General features: G+C 56.2%; 2 protein-coding genes across 3 annotated transcripts in view; one reads left to right on the top strand and one right to left on the bottom strand.

Annotated features, from left to right (window-relative positions):
* The window catches only part of rsph14 (radial spoke head 14 homolog), a 72,872-nt gene extending 70,295 nt beyond the window's left edge, over positions 1-2,577 (bottom strand). The window contains exons 1-3 of one of the 2 annotated variants that reach the window (XM_088617897.1): positions 2,052-2,577; positions 1,732-1,834; positions 652-770 (exon numbers count right to left, since the gene is read on the bottom strand). In XM_088617897.1, coding sequence (XP_088474023.1) covers positions 652-770; positions 1,732-1,834; positions 2,052-2,250 — 421 coding nt within the window. In that variant the 5' untranslated portion in view covers positions 2,251-2,577. The remainder of the gene's footprint in view (positions 1-651; positions 771-1,731; positions 1,835-2,051) is intronic. The other variant, XM_088617898.1, reaches the window with a different exon arrangement.
* A 664-nt stretch (positions 2,578-3,241) lies between these two features.
* The window catches only part of rab36 (RAB36, member RAS oncogene family), a 30,623-nt gene continuing 15,132 nt past the window's right edge, over positions 3,242-18,732 (top strand). The window contains exons 1-9 of the mRNA XM_088617905.1: positions 3,242-3,380; positions 10,017-10,112; positions 12,480-12,571; positions 14,092-14,157; positions 14,526-14,627; positions 14,712-14,776; positions 15,042-15,093; positions 16,892-16,973; positions 17,167-17,257. Of these exons, the coding sequence (XP_088474031.1) occupies positions 10,035-10,112; positions 12,480-12,571; positions 14,092-14,157; positions 14,526-14,627; positions 14,712-14,776; positions 15,042-15,093; positions 16,892-16,973; positions 17,167-17,257 (628 nt within the window). The 5' untranslated portion in view covers positions 3,242-3,380; positions 10,017-10,034. The remainder of the gene's footprint in view (positions 3,381-10,016; positions 10,113-12,479; positions 12,572-14,091; positions 14,158-14,525; positions 14,628-14,711; positions 14,777-15,041; positions 15,094-16,891; positions 16,974-17,166; positions 17,258-18,732) is intronic.

Genomic DNA, 18,732 nt, shown 5'->3' with positions numbered 1-18,732 from the left:
ATAGGAAGACTTTGAGAAAGTAACACATGCGCGCTTGAGACCTCGTTACGCGGTTACACAGCTCACACAGAAAGATCTGTACCTTGTGAATTAAAAGAAATGCAGTCCTTATCTGTTTTTTAGGAGGAAAGAGACATTGCAACTGATGCTATAGCATTAACAGCAAAGCTAAGTTCTCAAACTACATTTAAATTTAAAAAAAAGATTTTCTCTTGTGTATATCTACATATCACAGTACTAGATTGGTACCGTGAAACATGTACAGAGACTTTTGGAGAGAAGGGAGGGAACCGATCAAGCTCTGGGCCCCTGCTGTCAGCCCGTCATGAGCTCTGAGACAGACAGAAGTTTCACTTGACTCTCTTCAGCACCATCGTTGCTTCACAGAAACCCTGTTTCCTTTTGACACATTCAGACCAAACGAGGGGAGGTGGGCCCAGGAGGCACTGAGCTGCGCCAATGATGCGAGCCGTTTCTGAGGCAGCGAGGACGGGCGGCTGGTGGCCACACTTTCCACAGGTAAGCTCCACAGGCCCCAGCTCTCGAGCTGCCCGCCAGGCTGCAGAGTGCTGGGGAGGGGGGCAGCAGGGGTGTCCCGTGGCGAAAGCGAGAGAAGGAACAGAGAGGGGTGCAGCTGCGCCCCAGTCTTACCTGCGGGAAACTCGGCCAGCATCTCCAGCGCCATGTGGGTGTTTCGACGGCAGGCGGCCACCGGCTCCTCCAGGAGATCGGACAGCGGGGAGAGGACATCGCCGCGCAGCAGCGCCTCCCTAGTGGAGGGCAACACACAGACACACACTCATCACACACAGCCATGAGGAAAAGAGTAAAGACCTAGGGGTCTAGATGACAGACGGACAACAGGGTAGGATTTACATAGTGACAGAGGAGCAGGACTGATGATCTCCACAGTACTGTACGTCTGTGATAACAATCTCTACAGTACTGTACGTCTGTGATAACAATCTCCACAGTACTGTACGTGTGTGATAACAATCTCTACAGTACTGTACGTGAGTGATGACTGACGATCTCTACAGTCCTGTACGTGTGTGATAACAATCTCCACAGTACTGTACGTCTGTGATAACAATCTCCACAGTACTGTACGTGTGTGATAACAATCTCTACAGTACTGTACGTGTGATGACTGACGATCTCTACAGTACTGTACGTGTGTGATAATCTCTACAGGACTGTACGTGTGTGATGACTGACAATCTCTACAGTACTATACGTGTGTGATTACAATCTCTACAGTACTGTACGTGTGATGACTGACGATCTCTACAGTACTGTACGTGTGTGATAACAATCTCTACAGGACTGCACGTGTGTGATGACTGACGATCTCTACAGTACTGTACGTGTGTGATAATCTCTACAGGACTGTACGTGTGTGATGATTGACGATCTCTACAGTACTGTACGTGTGTGATTACAATCTCTACAGGACTGTATGTGTGATGACTGATGATCTCTACAGTACTGTACGTGTGTGATAAAAATCTCTACAGTACTGTACGTGTGTGATGACTGACAATCTCTACAGTAGTGTACGTGTGTGATTACAATCTCTACAGTACTGTATGTGTGTGATGACTGACGATCTCTAAAGTACTGTATGTGTGTGATAACAATCTCTACAGTACTGTACGTGTGTGATAACAATCTCTACAGTACTGTACGTATGTATGGGCACACCAAGTTCCCTGAGCCCCCTGAGCTCACCTCCCCACGTTGTGTGTGGCCAGCAGGTAGAGCACCTCAGTGGTTTTCAGGCGCACAGTGCTGTCCTCGTCCTTCAGCAGTGCCTTCAGGCTCTCCAGGCAGCCTGCAGAGAGATGCCAGCAGGCGGCACAGGGTTACTCCCACTAGACCGACCCCCAGCCTTCTTCCCTGGCCTCTCACCTGTGTTCACAGGCAGGACCGAGACAGACAGACACGCAGACTGACTGACAGACAGACACACAGCCTGGACAGACAACATTCAGGCACAGACAGAGGGACAAACAGGCAAACAGTCACAGGCAGACTGCAGAGGCTCCCACCCGTCTCTATGGCCTGGTAGGCAGTCTCGGGGTCGTGCACCAGGTCGCACAGCGCCATGAGGGCGCGCTGCCGGGTGAGCAGGTCGGAGTCGCGCAGCGCGCTCACCAGCTTGGGCACAGCGCGGTGTCCGAAGGCCACGGGCGCGCGCGTGGGGTCGATGTTGGGGGGCAGGCGGGCGGAGATACGAGCCGTGGCCATTTCGAAAGGAGCTGTCCCTCCTTTCCTACTTCTTCGCTTGGAAACAGAATCACTTATAAAAGTGCTCTTCGAGACTGTTTTCTTTACTCGTTTGGCAGACGGCGGGTTATAACTCACAAAATCGACGGTTTTTTACTTCTTGTCCGAAGCTACAACTACACCCACATGAGACGATCGCCTGACAGCCCTGGTAGTAAAAACAGACCTCCTGCAGCTGTTTTTCCTCTGTTTTAAATTTGACCGATTTGTCAAACTCTTCAAAACTCCCGCAAGTCCGCTGCCCGTTTGCAGCTCGAGCCCTCAGTTTTCTGTGGTTGCTAAGCAACCGCAGCCGCGCTCGGCCGTGGAAAGCACGCGCGGTGCCAGTCCATTATTACATTAGAGACAACGTCACGAGGGCGCTTCATTTCCACTGAAAGAACACAAAGCATTTCATATTTTAATATCGGTACAGGTCAGAAATATAAAACAGTACACTTTGACAAATAAGAAAATGAAGTGCTGATGTTGTTCACAGTATTCAAGTGACTGAAATGTACAGTATGTGTCTGTGGACGTTGCGCACAGAAGTTTAGGGTTAGAGTGGGCTTTATGAAACACCCTGTTGCCTCATTTTAACAGACATTTAACAGAGCATTTCTTTTTGTTATTTTTTAACTCTTTTTGACTTCTCGAATCCTTTGGGTAATTAGACAGTTTCTGAGGAAATTATCGCACATTTATTAACGAGTTAACGAATTAACGACGTTTGTACTGTGTACTTTAACAGCTTTTCTGCAAGGCACTGCCCGAGTGCCGCGGGTTCTTCAGATATACACGCCGGAAGGTCTGTATTCTGCCGTTTTGACATTGTACATTCACCTCTGATGATTCGGCAGAATTCCGCCCAAATAACGATGTCGCTACTGCTTATTTTACACTTTTTGCTTTAATAATAATCACAGGAGAGGATTGAGCCCCGGCCCAGCTCCTCCCACTGTGACGTCACCGCCTGCCGCCCAGAACCGCGGTCGCCATGGTGACCCCGGGCGGCACAGAGGCGCTGCACTCCAGACCAGCTGCTGGAGCCCTCGGAGCGAGACCACGGAGGGACAGCGCTCAGACCCGCGTGCTACCTTCGCTTCTCCCAGGTAACCGGGCTCCGGCTGGCGGTGGCGTCTCCGTCTGTTTTCGTGTGTTTTCCTGTGGGGTTTAGTTTCGTGAAAACTCAACGTGTATGAGTGTGTGTGCGAGTGTGAGAGTGTGTGGTGTGTGAGAGTGTGTAGTGTGTGTATATGAGTGTGAGAGTGTGTGGTGTGTGTATGAGTGTGTGGTGTGTGTATATGAGTGTGTGGTGTGTGAGAGTGTGTGGTGTGTCTATATGAGTGTGTGGAGACGGGGTGAGGGGAGAGAGAGGAGAGGAGACGGGGTGAGGGGAGAGAGGAGAGACGGGGTGAGGGGAGAGAGGAGAGACGGGGTGAGGGGAGAGAGGGGAGACATGGTGAGGGGAGAGAGGGGAGACATGGTGAGGGGAGAGAGGGGAGAGGAGACGGGGTGAGGGGAGAGAGGGGAGAGGAGACGGGGTGAGGGGAGAGAGAGGAGAGACGGGGTGAGGAGAGAGGAGACGGGGTGAGGGGAGAGAGAGGAGAGGAGAGACGGGGTGAGGGGAGAGAGGAGAGACGGGGTGAGGGGAGAGAGGGGAGAGACGGGGTGAGGAGAGAGGAGACGGGGTGAGGGGAGAGAGAGGAGAGGAGAGACGGGGTGAGGGGAGAGAGGAGAGACGGGGTGAGGGGAGAGAGGGGAGAGGAGACGGGGTGAGGGGAGAGAGGGGAGACTGGGTGAGGAGAGAGAGGGGAGAGGAGACGGGGTGAGGGGAGAGAGAGGAGAGACGGGGTGAGGAGAGAGGAGACGGGGTGAGGGGAGAGAGAGGAGAGGAGAGACGGGGTGAGGGGAGAGAGGAGAGACGGGGTGAGGGGAGAGAGGGGAGAGGAGACGGAGAGAGGGGAGACTGGGTGAGGAGAGAGAGGGGAGAGGAGACGGGGTGAGGGGAGAGAGGGGAGACAGGGTGAGGGGAGAGAGGGGAGCAGACAGACGGGGTGAGGGGAGAGAGAGGAGAGACGGGGTGAGGGGAGACGGGGTGAGGGGTGAGAGGAGAGGGGAGACAGGGTGAGGGGAGAGAGGGGAGAGGAGACGGGGTGAGGGGAGAGAGGAGAGACGGGGTGAGGAGAGAGAGGGGAGAGGAGACGGGGTGAGGGGAGAGAGGGGAGACAGGGTGAGGGGAGAGAGGGGAGAGGAGACGGGGTGAGGAGAGAGAGGGGAGACAGGGTGAGGAGAGAGAGGGGAGAGGAGACGGGGTGAGGGGAGAGAGGAGAGACGGGGTGAGGGGAGACGGGGTGAGGGGTGAGAGGAGAGGAGACGGGGTGAGGGGAGAGAGAGGAGAGGAGACGGGGTGAGGGGAGAGAGGAGAGACGGGGTGAGGGGAGAGAGGAGAGACGGGGTGAGGGGAGAGAGGGGAGACATGGTGAGGGGAGAGAGGGGAGAGGAGACGGGGTGAGGGGAGAGAGGGGAGAGGAGACGGGGTGAGGGGAGAGAGAGGAGAGACGGGGTGAGGAGAGAGGAGACGGGGTGAGGGGAGAGAGAGGAGAGGAGAGACGGGGTGAGGGGAGAGAGGAGAGACGGGGTGAGGGGAGAGAGGGGAGAGACGGGGTGAGGAGAGAGGAGACGGGGTGAGGGGAGAGAGAGGAGAGGAGAGACGGGGTGAGGGGAGAGAGGAGAGACGGGGTGAGGGGAGAGAGGGGAGAGGAGACGGGGTGAGGGGAGAGAGGGGAGACTGGGTGAGGAGAGAGAGGGGAGAGGAGACGGGGTGAGGGGAGAGAGAGGAGAGACGGGGTGAGGAGAGAGGAGACGGGGTGAGGGGAGAGAGAGGAGAGGAGAGACGGGGTGAGGGGAGAGAGGAGAGACGGGGTGAGGGGAGAGAGGGGAGAGGAGACGGAGAGAGGGGAGACTGGGTGAGGAGAGAGAGGGGAGAGGAGACGGGGTGAGGGGAGAGAGGGGAGACAGGGTGAGGGGAGAGAGGGGAGCAGACAGACGGGGTGAGGGGAGAGAGAGGAGAGACGGGGTGAGGGGAGACGGGGTGAGGGGTGAGAGGAGAGGGGAGACAGGGTGAGGGGAGAGAGGGGAGAGGAGACGGGGTGAGGGGAGAGAGGAGAGACGGGGTGAGGAGAGAGAGGGGAGAGGAGACGGGGTGAGGGGAGAGAGGGGAGACAGGGTGAGGGGAGAGAGGGGAGAGGAGACGGGGTGAGGAGAGAGAGGGGAGACAGGGTGAGGAGAGAGAGGGGAGAGGAGACGGGGTGAGGGGAGAGAGGAGAGACGGGGTGAGGGGAGACGGGGTGAGGGGTGAGAGGAGAGGAGACGGGGTGAGGGGAGAGAGAGGAGAGGAGACGGGGTGAGGGGAGAGAGGGGAGACGGGGTGAGGGGAGAGAGGGGAGAGGAGACGGGGTGAGGAGAGAGAGGGGGGACAGGGTGAGGGGAGAGAGAGGAGAGACGGGGTGAGGGGAGAGAGGAGAGACGGGGTGAGGGGAGAGAGGGGAGACGGGGTGAGGGGAGAGAGGGGAGAGGAGACGGGGAGAGAGGGGAGAGGAGACGGGGTGAGGGGAGAGAGGAGAGACGGGGTGAGGAGAGAGAGGGGAGACAGGGTGAGGGGAGAGAGGAGAGACAGGGTGAGGGGAGAGAGGGGAGAGGAGACGGGGTGAGGAGAGAGAGGGGAGACAGGGTGAGGAGAGAGAGGGGAGACAGGGTGAGGAGAGAGAGGGGAGAGGAGACGGGGTGAGGGGAGAGAGGAGAGACGGGGTGAGGGGAGACGGGGTGAGGGGTGAGAGGAGAGGAGACGGGGTGAGGGGAGAGAGAGGAGAGGAGACGGGGTGAGGGGAGAGAGGAGAGACGGGGTGAGGGGAGAGAGGAGAGACAGGGTGAGGGGAGACGGGGTGAGGGGTGAGAGGAGAGGGGAGACAGGGTGAGGGGAGAGAGGGGAGAGGAGACGGGGTGAGGGGAGAGAGGGGAGAGGAGACAGGGTGAGGGGTGAGAGGAGAGGGGAGACAGGGTGAGGGGAGAGAGGGGAGAGGAGACGGGGTGAGGGGAGAGAGGGGAGAGGAGACGGGGTGAGGGGAGAGAGGGGAGAGAGGGGAGAGGAGACGGGGTGAGGAGAGAGAGGGGAGACAGGGTGAGGGGATAGAGGAGAGACGGGGTGAGGGGAGACGGGGTGAGGGGAGAGAGGGGAGAGGAGACGGGGTGAGGAGAGAGAGGGGAGACAGGGTGAGGGGAGAGAGGAGAGACGGGGTGAGGGGAGAGAGGGGAGACGGGGTGAGGGGAGAGAGGGGAGACGGGGTGAGGGGAGAGAGGAGAGACGGGGTGAGGGGAGACGGGGTGAGGGGAGAGAGGAGAGACGGGGTGAGGGGAGACGGGGTGAGGGGAGAGAGGGGAGACTGGGTGAGGAGAGAGAGGGGAGAGGAGACGGGGTGAGGGGAGAGAGGAGAGACGGGGTGAGGGGAGACGGGGTGAGGGGTGAGAGGAGATGGGGTGAGGGGAGAGAGGGGAGACGGGGTGAGGGGAGACGGGGTGAGGGGAGAGAGGAGAGGAGACGGGGTGAGGGGAGAGAGAGGAGAGGAGACGGGGTGAGGGGAGAGAGAGGAGAGGAGACGGGGTGAGGGGAGAGAGGAGAGACGGGGTGAGGGGAGAGAGGGGAGACGGGGTGAGGGGAGAGAGGGGAGAGGAGACGGGGTGAGGAGAGAGAGGGGAGACGGGGTGAGGAGAGAGAGGGGAGACGGGGTGAGGGGAGAGAGGAGAGACGGGGTGAGGGGAGAGAGGAGAGACGGGGTGAGGAGAGAGAGGGGAGAAGAGACGGGGTGAGGGGAGAGAGGGGAGACAGGGTGAGGGGAGAGAGGAGAGACAGGGTGAGGGGAGAGAGGGGAGAGGAGACGGGGTGAGGAGAGAGAGGGGAGACAGGGTGAGGAGAGAGAGGGGAGAGGAGACGGGGTGAGGGGAGAGAGGGGAGACGGGGTGAGGGGTGAGAGGAGAGGAGACGGGGTGAGGGGAAAGAGAGGAGAGGAGACGGGGTGAGGGGAGAGAGGAGAGACGGGGTGAGGGGAGAGAGGAGAGACGGGGTGAGGGGAGACGGGGTGAGGGGTGAGAGGAGAGGGGAGACAGGGTGAGGGGAGAGAGGGGAGAGGAGACGGGGTGAGGGGAGAGAGGGGAGAGGAGACAGGGTGAGGGGTGAGAGGAAAGGGGAGACAGGGTGAGGGGAGAGAGGGGAGAGGAGACGGGGTGAGGGGAGAGAGGGGAGAGGAGACGGGGTGAGGGGAGAGAGGGGAGAGGAGACGGGGTGAGGAGAGAGAGGGGAGACAGGGTGAGGGGAGAGAGGAGAGACGGGGTGAGGGGAGAGAGGGGAGACGGGGTGAGGGGAGAGAGGGGAGACGGGGTGAGGGGAGAGAGGAGAGACGGGGTGAGGGGAGACGGGGTGAGGGGAGAGAGGAGAGACGGGGTGAGGGGAGACGGGGTGAGGGGAGAGAGGGGAGACTGGGTGAGGAGAGAGAGGGGAGAGGAGACGGGGTGAGGGGAGAGAGGAGAGACGGGGTGAGGGGAGACGGGGTGAGGGGTGAGAGGAGACGGGGTGAGGGGAGAGAGGGGAGACGGGGTGAGGGGAGACGGGGTGAGGGGAGAGAGGAGAGGAGACGGGGTGAGGGGAGAGAGAGGAGAGGAGACGGGGTGAGGGGAGAGAGGAGAGACGGGGTGAGGGGAGAGAGGGGAGAGGAGACGGGGTGAGGAGAGAGAGGGGAGACAGGGTGAGGAGAGAGAGGGGAGAGGAGACGGGGTGAGGGGAGAGAGGAGAGACGGGGTGAGGGGAGACGGGGTGAGGGGTGAGAGGAGAGGAGACGGGGTGAGGGGAGAGAGAGGAGAGGAGACGGGGTGAGGGGAGAGAGGAGAGACGGGGTGAGGAGAGAGAGGGGAGAGGAGACGGGGTGAGGGGAGAGAGGGGAGACAGGGTGAGGGGAGAGAGGAGAGACAGGGTGAGGGGAGAGAGGGGAGAGGAGACGGGGTGAGGAGAGAGAGGGGAGACAGGGTGAGGAGAGAGAGGGGAGAGGAGACGGGGTGAGGGGAGAGAGGAGAGACGGGGTGAGGGGAGAGAGGAGAGACGGGGTGAGGGGAGACGGGGTGAGGGGTGAGAGGAGAGGAGACGGGGTGAGGGGAGAGAGAGGAGAGGAGACGGGGTGAGGGGAGAGAGGGGAGACGGGGTGAGGGGAGAGAGGAGAGACGGGGTGAGGGGAGAGAGGAGAGACGGGGTGAGGGGAGACGGGGTGAGGGGAGAGAGGAGAGACGGGGTGAGGGGAGACGGGGTGAGGGGAGAGAGGGGAGAGGAGACGGGGTGAGAGGAGAGGGGAGACAGGGTGAGGGGAGAGAGGGGAGAGGAGACGGGGTGAGGGGAGAGAGGGGAGAGGAGACGGGGTGAGGGGTGAGAGGAGAGGGGAGACAGGGTGAGGGGAGAGAGGGGAGAGGAGACGGGGTGAGGGGAGAGAGGGGAGAGGAGACGGGGTGAAGGGAGAGAGGGGAGAGGAGACGGGGTGAGGAGAGAGAGGGGAGACAGGGTGAGGGGAGAGAGGAGAGACAGGGTGAGGGGAGACGGGGTGAGGGGAGAGAGGAGAGACGGGGTGAGGGGAGACGGGGTGAGGGGAGAGAGGAGAGACGGGGTGAGGGGAGACGGGGTGAGGGGAGAGAGGGGAGAGGAGACGGGGTGAGGAGAGAGAGGGGAGACAGGGTGAGGGGAGAGAGGAGAGACGGGGTGAGGGGAGAGAGGAGAGACGGGGTGAGGGGAGAGAGGGGAGACGGGGTGAGGGGAGAGAGGAGAGACGGGGTGAGGGGAGAGAGGAGAGACGGGGTGAGGGGTGAGAGGGGAGACGGGGTGAGGGGAGACGGGGTGAGGGGAGAGAGGGGAGACGGGGTGAGGGGAGAGAGGAGAGACGGGGTGAGGGGAGAGAGGAGAGACGGGGTGAGGGGAGACGGGGTGAGGGGAGAGAGGGGAGACGGGGTGAGGGGAGACGGGGTGAGGGGAGAGAGGGGAGACGGGGTGAGGGGAGAGAGGAGAGACGGGGTGAGGGGAGACGGGGTGAGGGGAGAGAGGAGAGACGGGGTGAGGGGAGAGAGGGGAGACTGGGTGAGGAGAGAGAGGGGAGGGGAGACGGGGTGAGGGGAGAGAGGAGAGACGGGGTGAGGGGTGAGAGGGGAGACGGGGTGAGGGGAGACGGGGTGAGGGGAGAGAGGGGAGACGGGGTGAGGGGAGACGGGGTGAGGGGAGAGAGGAGAGACGGGGTGAGGGGAGACGGGGTGAGGGGAGAGAGGGGAGACGGGGTGAGGGGAGACGGGGTGAGGGGAGAGAGGGGAGACGGGGTGAGGGGAGACGGGGTGAGGGGAGAGAGGAGAGACGGGGTGAGGGGAGACGGGGTGAGGGGAGAGAGGGGAGACTGGGTGAGGAGAGAGAGGGGAGAGGAGACGGGGTGAGGGGAGAGAGGGGAGACAGGGTGAGGGGAGAGAGGGGAGCAGACAGACGGGGTGAGGAGAGAGAGGGGAGACAGGGTGAGGGGAGAGAGGGGAGAGGAGACGGGGTGAGGAGAGAGAGGGGGGACAGGGTGAGGGGAGAGAGGGGAGCAGACAGACGGGGTGGGCGCTGACGGCGGTTCTGTTTCCTGGTTCTGGGCCTGTTTCCAGTCGCTCACCCCTCCCTCGCTGTGTCTCCTCAGCCGGGGCCGGAGCCGGGGATGCAGACGATGGAGAGCGGGAAGCTGTGTGTCTCTGCGCCCGTCAGCCGGGATCGCGTCGTGACCCGGTTCCCCAAGGTCAGTGCGGAGCGGCCGCAGGCGCCAGAGAGAGGGGCGCCATCCTCGCAGGAGGGGTGTGTCAGTGTGAGGAGCTCCCAGTCGCTGGGAGTGGCAGGAAGGAGGCCTGAGAGGGGCTCTCGGTCGCGTTGTTGACAGTAATGATTCCTCACACTTCTATAGCACTATTCTGGACTCTCCACTGACAGCTCTTTATAGGTAATGGGGAATCCCACTACCGCCACCAGTGTGCAGCCCCACCTGGGTGATGCACCAGTCCTCTCCCCACACACCAGCTCTCAGTGGGGAGGAGAGCAGAGTGATGGAGCCAGTTCAGAGAGGGGGATTATTAAGAGGCCATGACTGGTAAAGGCTGGGAGGGGAAATCTGGCCAGGACAGTGGGAGGTTACATCCCTACTCTTTTCGAGAAACGCCCTGGGATTTTTAATGACCACAGAGAGTCAGGACCTCAGTTTTACATCTCATCAGAAGGATGGCGTCTTTTTACAGTATAGTGTCCTCATCACTATAATGGGGCATTAGGACCCAGTCAGACCGCAGGGTGAGCGCCCCCTGCTGGCCCCACTAACACCTCTTCCAGCAGCAACCTTAGTTTTTCCCAGGAGGTCTCCCCTCCAGGTACTGGCCAGGCTCACCCTGCTGAGCTTCAGGGTGATATAGCTGTTGGTAGATGCGGAATTAGTTTCTGCCCCTGCAAGCTGTTGACAGGGTGCCGGGACATTAATTATTAAACAGGTTAATGCGTTAGAACTCATGCAGTCACCGCTCCCCTTGCTGGAACAAAGCCGTTGTTGTTCTGGGTGGGTTGAAGGAACGGCCTGTACCAGGCGAGCTGGCGAAGGCCCTGGCGCAGCGGACATAGTCCTGAGCCGGGCCGCTCGGCGCTGGGACTCCTGCTCCCCCTCGGCCTCGTGTCGGGTGCGTCTGCGCCCTCCTCGTGTTTTCCACGGAATCGGGAGCACAGCACCGGAGGGCAGGTCTGTCCCGGCAGCTGGTCCCATGTCAGTCCCGGTGATTTTAATCAGAAGCTGTTTTGCGGAGAAAAGTGTCAGTGGAGAAGCAGCTGACTGCTCTAGCTGGAAGAGGCCATCGGTGGGGGGAGGGTCGTCTGTAAAGTTACTGACCGCAGGGGAGCCCCTCGCCCGTCCGCAGGCCACTGACACCCCCTTGATAGAGGTACCGCTCTCCAGAGGTGCACGGCTCAGGCGAGGTGATGACGTCACAGCCCTTCATCAGCAGGAAATCTCATAGATCTGCTTGTCAGCCTTCCCACGCTGCCCTCCTGCTCTGGTCAGGGTGCAGCTATACTCTGCTGCCGAGCCATAACAAGGAGGAGAGCGCTGTCTGCGGCTGCTCGTCTTGACAGTATGTGCGCAGCAGGACTCCAGATCTGTTAAGGCAGGTCTGCTTTCTAGCATTGTCAGCTGATTAGAGCTGATTAATAACCATATGACCCTAAATGAATAGTGTTTTTGACAGTTTTATTTTTATATTTTCAATTCCTGGTAGTTTTGCTGCAGTGTAACATGTCCGGCATGTGGCTGTGTGTGTCTGGTGCCTATGAACTCACCCTGCCTGTTGTTTCTGAGCAACACTGAGCAGCAGGTAATGTTTCTGTGGAAACTGGAGTCTGTCAACAAGACTGCGAGTCACCAGTCAGCTCTGGAGTCGGGGATCAACTGTTACTGCCACTGCCCCCGCCTGCAGGCTTCACAAGCACCACAGGGCGAGGGGCTGTGCCCGGCGAATGACTCAGCGCCTGCTGAGCACCTGTCGCTGCTCTCCGCTGAGTGCTCCAGGACTCGGGGGCAGGTTGCGCTCAGGACTGGGCCTCCAGCACAACCGCCCAGCTCTGCGCCCTTTGCAGTCCAGCTTGTAAACCTGAGATATTGCAGCTCTGGACATAAAATCAGAATAATGGGGACTGATGGTTCTCATGGGGGGACTCCTTTGGGGTGCAAGGATGCCCAGAGTCTGGGGGAGTCCAGTGTTTGACAAGCCGAGAGCTGCTCCTGCCAGTCTGACGAGCCGAGAGCTGCTCCCTGCCAGTCTGACGAGCCGAGCCAAGAGCTGCTCCTGCTAGTCTGACAAGCCGAGAGCAGCTCCCTGCAAGTCTGACGAGCCGAGAGCCAAAAGCTGCTCCTGCTAGTCTGACGAGCCGAGAGCTGCTCCCTGCCAGTCTGACGAGCCGAGCCAAGAGCTGCTCCTGCTAGTCTGACAAGCCGAGAGCAGCTCCCTGCAAGTCTGACGAGCCGAGAGCCAAGAGCTGCTCCTGCTAGTCTGATGATCCGAGAGTTGAGAGCTGCTCCCTTCCAGTCTGATGAGCCAAGAGCTGCTCACCCATCCCGCAATGTGCTCTGTTGTAGTGGTACACACCTGAGGCCTGTCTCCAACTGAAGGACCACTGGCACGTCCAGGTGAAAAACGCCTGCCAGGACCGCAGCGCCAGGAATGTTGGGTGAGTCCTGGGGTCGGGGGGCAAGTCTTCTTTTAGAATTTATCAGATGCACAAACCAGGAGTCCTATTCGAAGGCCCTAGAAAGAGAGTTGCCCACTAATGGCACACAGAAAAAACAGGAGTCTGAGGAGAGTCTTGTTAGACGCACAGATATCGGGAGTTTTGCAGAGAGAAGTCCGGGAAGACCTTTGAGGACTCAAAGAGTTGGGCAGAAGCCTCTAAGACAAGCAGAGAGGAGGCCTGCTGTCTGGAGATCTGGATGTGGCGCTGCAGTGGATACTGTCCAGCCCCCTGCTGCTGGTCTCAGCCGCAGGCTCCGCCACTCAGAGGGTCATGACTTTCATTTCCTCCTGCTGGCTGTTGTCTTAAATGAGATTAAGACCCACGGGATGTTTTTGTGGGGCGGAGCTGTGTGTGTCGGTTCCTCGGTCACGGGGACAATAACTTAATTAATGCCAAACATGAGAACAGCTGAGGACCAGGGCCAAGGAGTGCATCCTCTCCTGACAGACTGACCCTCTGCACTGACCGGGACAGGGTCTGGGTCTAAGCTCAGTCCACTGCGGACCTGGACAGTCTGACAGCATTGAGGCCACACATGACAGACGACAGCGGAACCAAGTCCGTTAGCTTCCAGCCTTGTCATAGTCCAGTGTGCTGACGTCAGTCCAGTCCAGTACAGCAGGTCCAGCACAACCCCCGACACAACACGCGTCGGCGTGCAGTGACGACAGTATGACAAGCCGACGCCAATTTCTGTCAAGGCAGCAAACAGGAACTATGTTTTTAAGTCCGCTCCTCTGTGACGCAGCACCAGTGTGAGGATTCCAGGGGCAGCGTTATAAACAGGGGAATGGGACACTTCTGTCACCTCAGGGTCACTCACTGGTCACACAGCTCCGGGTCGATATTCCTCCTGTTATCGATGTTTCTTTTCCAGTGGCTAAGTGCATGTCGGCCACTCATTTTTAGAAGAATTTTTCCTTCTCCACTCACTGTTTGATGAATCGAATGTCACTCGTCTGTCACTGCATAAAAGTAGTGACACCATGCTCAGCTGTGATGTTGAGCTGCTCGACTCAAACCGGGAGAAGTAAGGAAAACTTATTAAATACATTTCGCATTGCCTATCAAAAGCATGACAGTATGAGGAACATAACGCGTTCAAAACTTCGTACTAAGAACACATACAGTACTTATCTAAAGTAGCCGAATTAAATTTTGTTTATACATAAAATATATGAAGGGCACATGAAAGCCGCAAGACCGCTAGTGTGCATGTTGAGACACGGCTTTAGTCTCCAGAGCTTGTTAACGCATTTTCAATTCATTCAAGTACCCAGAGTTGTAGTAAAATCTATATTACATACACTTGCTTTTCTGCTTTGCTGTATCTGTACAATTTGCAGATCACAGCAGCTCTTGGGAAATGGAAGAAGTGAATTAGCTGTGATACCTAGAGTGTGATTCTGATTTATTTCCCTGTGTGACTGATACCTGTTTTTCTCCTTCTGTCACAGGCTTAAAATCTCAAAGGTGGTGGTTGTTGGGGATTTGCATGTGGGAAAGACATGTCTTATTAACAGGTATGACATATAGTTAACAGTCTTTCCAGAATAACATACTGCATTCTAAGTATATGACTTCCAAAAATACTACACTAAAGTACTGTACTTAGAAAGCAGTAGCAAATGTTTTCAATGTTTAATTGTAATATTTAATATTGTAAAAATATTGTTTTAAGATTTTAATTTGAATAACCTCATAAAGAATTTGTGTAATATTACACTTTCATTAACTGTATTGTGCAAACTACACACAGTGCTCCATGCTCTTAAATCCTGAAATCTCTAGTGTGACTAATTCAAGGGCAGCACGTTGCTTTTGTTTTTCTTAGATGGGTGCTTTCTCTGCTAAATGCAATATGTTTTACTCATTTTCTTGTTTATCTCAGGTTTTGTAAGGACGTGTTTGACAGGGACTACAAGGCTACAATAGGGGTGGATTTTGAAATCGAGAGGTTTGAAATATCTGGGATTCCCTACACGCTGCAGATGTGAGTAGTGCACCCGTGCGTAAGGGCACAGAGCTGCACCCCACAAGAGGCAATGGTGCCGATTGATACTGTCTCTCTGTGCAGCTGGGACACGGCGGGACAGGAGAAGTTCAAGTGCATCGCCTCCGCCTATTACAGAGGAGCGCAGGGTGAGTGGGGCAGGAGGGATCACTGGGCTCACCAGAGGCGCCCCAAGAGAGACGGGGAGGGGGGGCAGGGATGGGAAGAAAGATGGGGAGAGAGGGTGCGAGGAAGAGAGATTTGTAGAGCCGATGCTACAGAGCTGTGGCTGCAAGCAGTGAGAGAACAGGCAGCAGATGAAGAGCTCGTGGACAAACTCACAGCTGGGCCACGCAGACAGATGTGCAGAGACAGGGGTGACAAGGCGCCCTGACTGTGCTCTGTGTGTTTCAGTGATCATCACAGTGTTTGACCTGGCGGATATCCGGACCCTGGAGAACACGCGGTGAGCTGTCTGCCAACCCGCCCGTGGGTGTGGGGTGGGGGTGTGTCAGGAGGCTTCTGCCAGTGTGTCTTCCTGGAACTAAGCCTGTCTAGACCAGAGTGCATAAGACCGAGCGCTACTGTAAGAGACAAACTGAGGCATCGTGACTCTGCTGTAGGAGACTGTTATGACCCCAAGTGTCTAGGGGTAAAGGGGTGTAACATTTAGGATAATTTTTGGAAGCAGGTGGGTTCTGGTGAGGACTAGGAAGTGTGATAACAAGGGTCAGTGCAAGAGTGATGATTTTAAGGTGAATAAGTAAGTGGTTTGTAATTGGACACAATAACACACAGGGTAAGGGAACTAGAATGGTGCCAAAGAAAAGAAATAAACAAAATGGAGCTGGCGAAGAAAGTGAGGGAAAGCTGACCACACTACAAACGAAAACCCAAAACACACAGTCTTCGGCGTCTTCAACACCCAAGCTAGCCTCCACTGACTACCCAAAACCTTACAAGACAAACGACACTCACCCGTACTAAACAAGTGTGACTCATACAAGAATCAACTATGTGTGTGCAAAATGTACCCAACAACCTAAACTGACTCTATACACAAAAGTTCACACAAATACACAAGTGAACTACGAACACAAACGAGAGTAGACAAGTAACAGGGTACAAAAAAATACAGAGGTTGATACAATAGGTTTGGGCAAGGTAGTGGCAAAATAAGGATAACACAAACAAACGAAAGTACAAAGAGATGAACAGAAACCAACAAAACAACAAAGCCGAAGCAATACAAAAATGCACACACAAAACAAAACAAAACAAAACAAAACAAAAACCTGAAGTGAAGCAAAGCAAAAACCAAAGCCAAGCATTACCAAAGTCAAACAAAAGGCCTCTTCCTTCTGAGAACCTCCATGTTATATAGTGAATAAGATGAGCTGTGATTGGTCGAGAAGCTAATTGAAGATGATGTCATACGGAAACAATAGTGTAATGGTGGGCCAAAGGGAAAGGGAGAACAATCAAAGTCAGAAGTGTGGAACATGACAATAGACACACATTGACCACTGCTGACCACTGAGGCATCGTGACTCTGCTGTAGGAGACACTGAGGCATCGTGACACTGCTGTAGGAGAGACACTGAGGCATCGTGACACTGCTATAGGAGAGACACTGAGGCATCGCGACTCTGCTGTAGGAGAGACACTGAGGCATCGTGACTCTGCTGTAAGAGAGACACTGAGGCATTGTGACACTGCTGTAGGAGAGACACTGAGGCATCGTGACACTGCTGTAGGAGAGACACTGAGACATCGTGACACTGCTGTAGGAGACACTGAGGCATCGTGACACTGCTGTAGGAGAGACACTGAGGCATCGTGACCCTGCTGTAGGAGAGACACTGAGGCATCGTGACCCTGCTGTAGGAGAGACACTGAGGCACCGTGACCCTGCTGTAGGAGAGACACTGAGGCATCGTGACCCTGCTGTAGGAGAGACACTGAGGCATCGCGACTTTGCTGTAGGAGAGACACTGAGACATTGTGACACTGCTGTAGGAGAAACACTGAGACATTGTGACACTGCTGTAGGAGAGACACTGAGACATTGTTATACTGCTGTAGGAGAGACACTGGGACATTGTGACACTGCTGCAGGAGACACTGATACATTGCGACTGCTGTAGGAGACAGAGACATTGTGACAGTGCTGTAGGAGACCCTATAATGAGGGCATTGTAGAAATGATGTGATGAAGTTGAAATGTGTGTTTTGTGACAGTTATCTCTGGGTCTCTCCTTCAGACAATGGCTGGAAGATGCTCTAAGGGAGAATGAACCCAACTCGTCTTTTGTCTTTCTGGTCGGAACCAAGAAGGATTTACTGGTAAGATTGAGAGTGTCACACACTGCTCCAGTCTGTACAGGGACACACTGACTCACACTCTGTCCCCAATCTGTACGGAGGGACACACTGACTCACACTCTGTCCCCAGTCTGTACAGGGACACACTGACTCACACTCTGTCCCCAGCTATACGGGGGGACAAACTCGTTCACAGTCTCTCTCTGTCCCACAGTCAGCAGCAGAGTGCGAGAGGACAGAGAGGGACGCGGTCAGACTGGCGGCTGAGATGAAGGCAGAGTTCTGGTCTGTCTCTGCCAAGACAGGTCAGTTCTGAGGAAAGAAAAGTTGTTAAGAAGCTTTATAAAGATATGTCCTTAGTGAGACTTTAGTCTGTTGCAGTTGTCCTGTCTTTCTGTTGTGTTTGTCTTGTCACTATGGGAGGATACTGGGTGTGGCTGTGCCTCTCTGTGGGAGTGCACTGGGTGTGGCTGTGCCTCACAATGGGAGGATACTGGGTGTGGCTGTGCCTCGCTGTGGGAGGATGCTGGGTGTGGCTGTGCCTCCCTGTGGGAGGATACTGGGTGTGGCTGTGCCTCACTATGGGAGGATACTGGGTGTGGCTGTGCCTCCCTGTGGGAGGATACTGGGTGTGGCTGTGCCTCGCTGTGGGAGGATACTGGGTGTGGCTGTGCCTCGCTGTGGGAGGATACTGGGTGTGGCTGTGCCTCGCTGTGGGGGGATACTGGGTGTGGCTGTGCCTCGCTGTGGGAGGATACTGGGTGTGGCTGTGCCTCCCTGTGGGGGGATACTGGGTGTGGCTGTGCCTCCCTGTGGGAGGATACTGGATGTGGCTGTGCCTCACTGTGGGAGTGCACTGGGTGTGGCTGTGCCTCCCTGTGGGGGGATACTGGGTGTGGCTGAGATTAGAAAGGGTTCCGGTGCTCTGGAAGACATCTTGCCTGGTGCCAGTACCCAAAAAGGGGCACCCCAAAGTCTTGCATGACTACAGGCCAGTGGCACTGACATCACACCTAATGAAAACTTTGGAAAAGCTTGTACTGGACCACCTCAGAACCCTGGTGAGTACAGCACTGGACCCCCTGCAGTTCGCCTACCAGTCACACTTGGGAGTGGAGGATGCAGTCATCTGTCTGCTACACAGAGCTAACTCTCACCTGGAGAAGATGGGGAGCATTGTGAGAGTTATGATCTTTGACTTCTCCAGTGCCTTTAACACCATCCATCCACCTTTACTGAGAGATAAGCTAAGGGCGGCGCAGGTGGACTCTCCCCTGGTGTCCTGGATTATAGACTATCTGACCTGCAGGCCACAGTATGTACGGCTACAGAACTGTGTTTCCAAACAGGTTGTTAGCAGTTGTCGTGGAAATGTACCTATCAAGGAAGCCACAAGAGAGAGTTCTCACCTGAGTAAGGTCTTTATTTCAATATTGCAATATTGGGAGCCCTGTTGCCACTTTGCAAAGTGCAACCAGACACTCAATTTGTTACAAGCAGTACAGAGTTTTTATAAGACGTTGCGCTGTAAAAAAGCTCAGCGCTTTGTCCCTTCTAACACTTCCCCTTTCCCTAAGACAAAACACACTACATCCTAAAACGAAAGAAGAAGCACCACTAGATTTGTTTTTCAAAGCTTATCAGTTACTTTCAGCTAATCTAATGACCTAGACAGCATATATTGTTTTGGTACATTGTCTTCTAAAGTAACCTAAACAGTGTACTTTGTTGACGCACTGTTTTCTAAAATTCTGCACGTACTGTAGCACAGCAGTTACAT

This window comes from Lepisosteus platostomus, chromosome 24 (genome assembly GCF_059453375.1).
Source record: "Lepisosteus platostomus isolate fLepPlt1 chromosome 24, fLepPlt1.hap1, whole genome shotgun sequence".
In the NCBI taxonomy this organism is placed as follows: Eukaryota; Metazoa; Chordata; class Actinopteri; order Semionotiformes; family Lepisosteidae; genus Lepisosteus; species Lepisosteus platostomus.
Note: the sequence above shows the minus strand (reverse complement) of the source record. Positions and strands in the feature narration are given on the sequence as shown.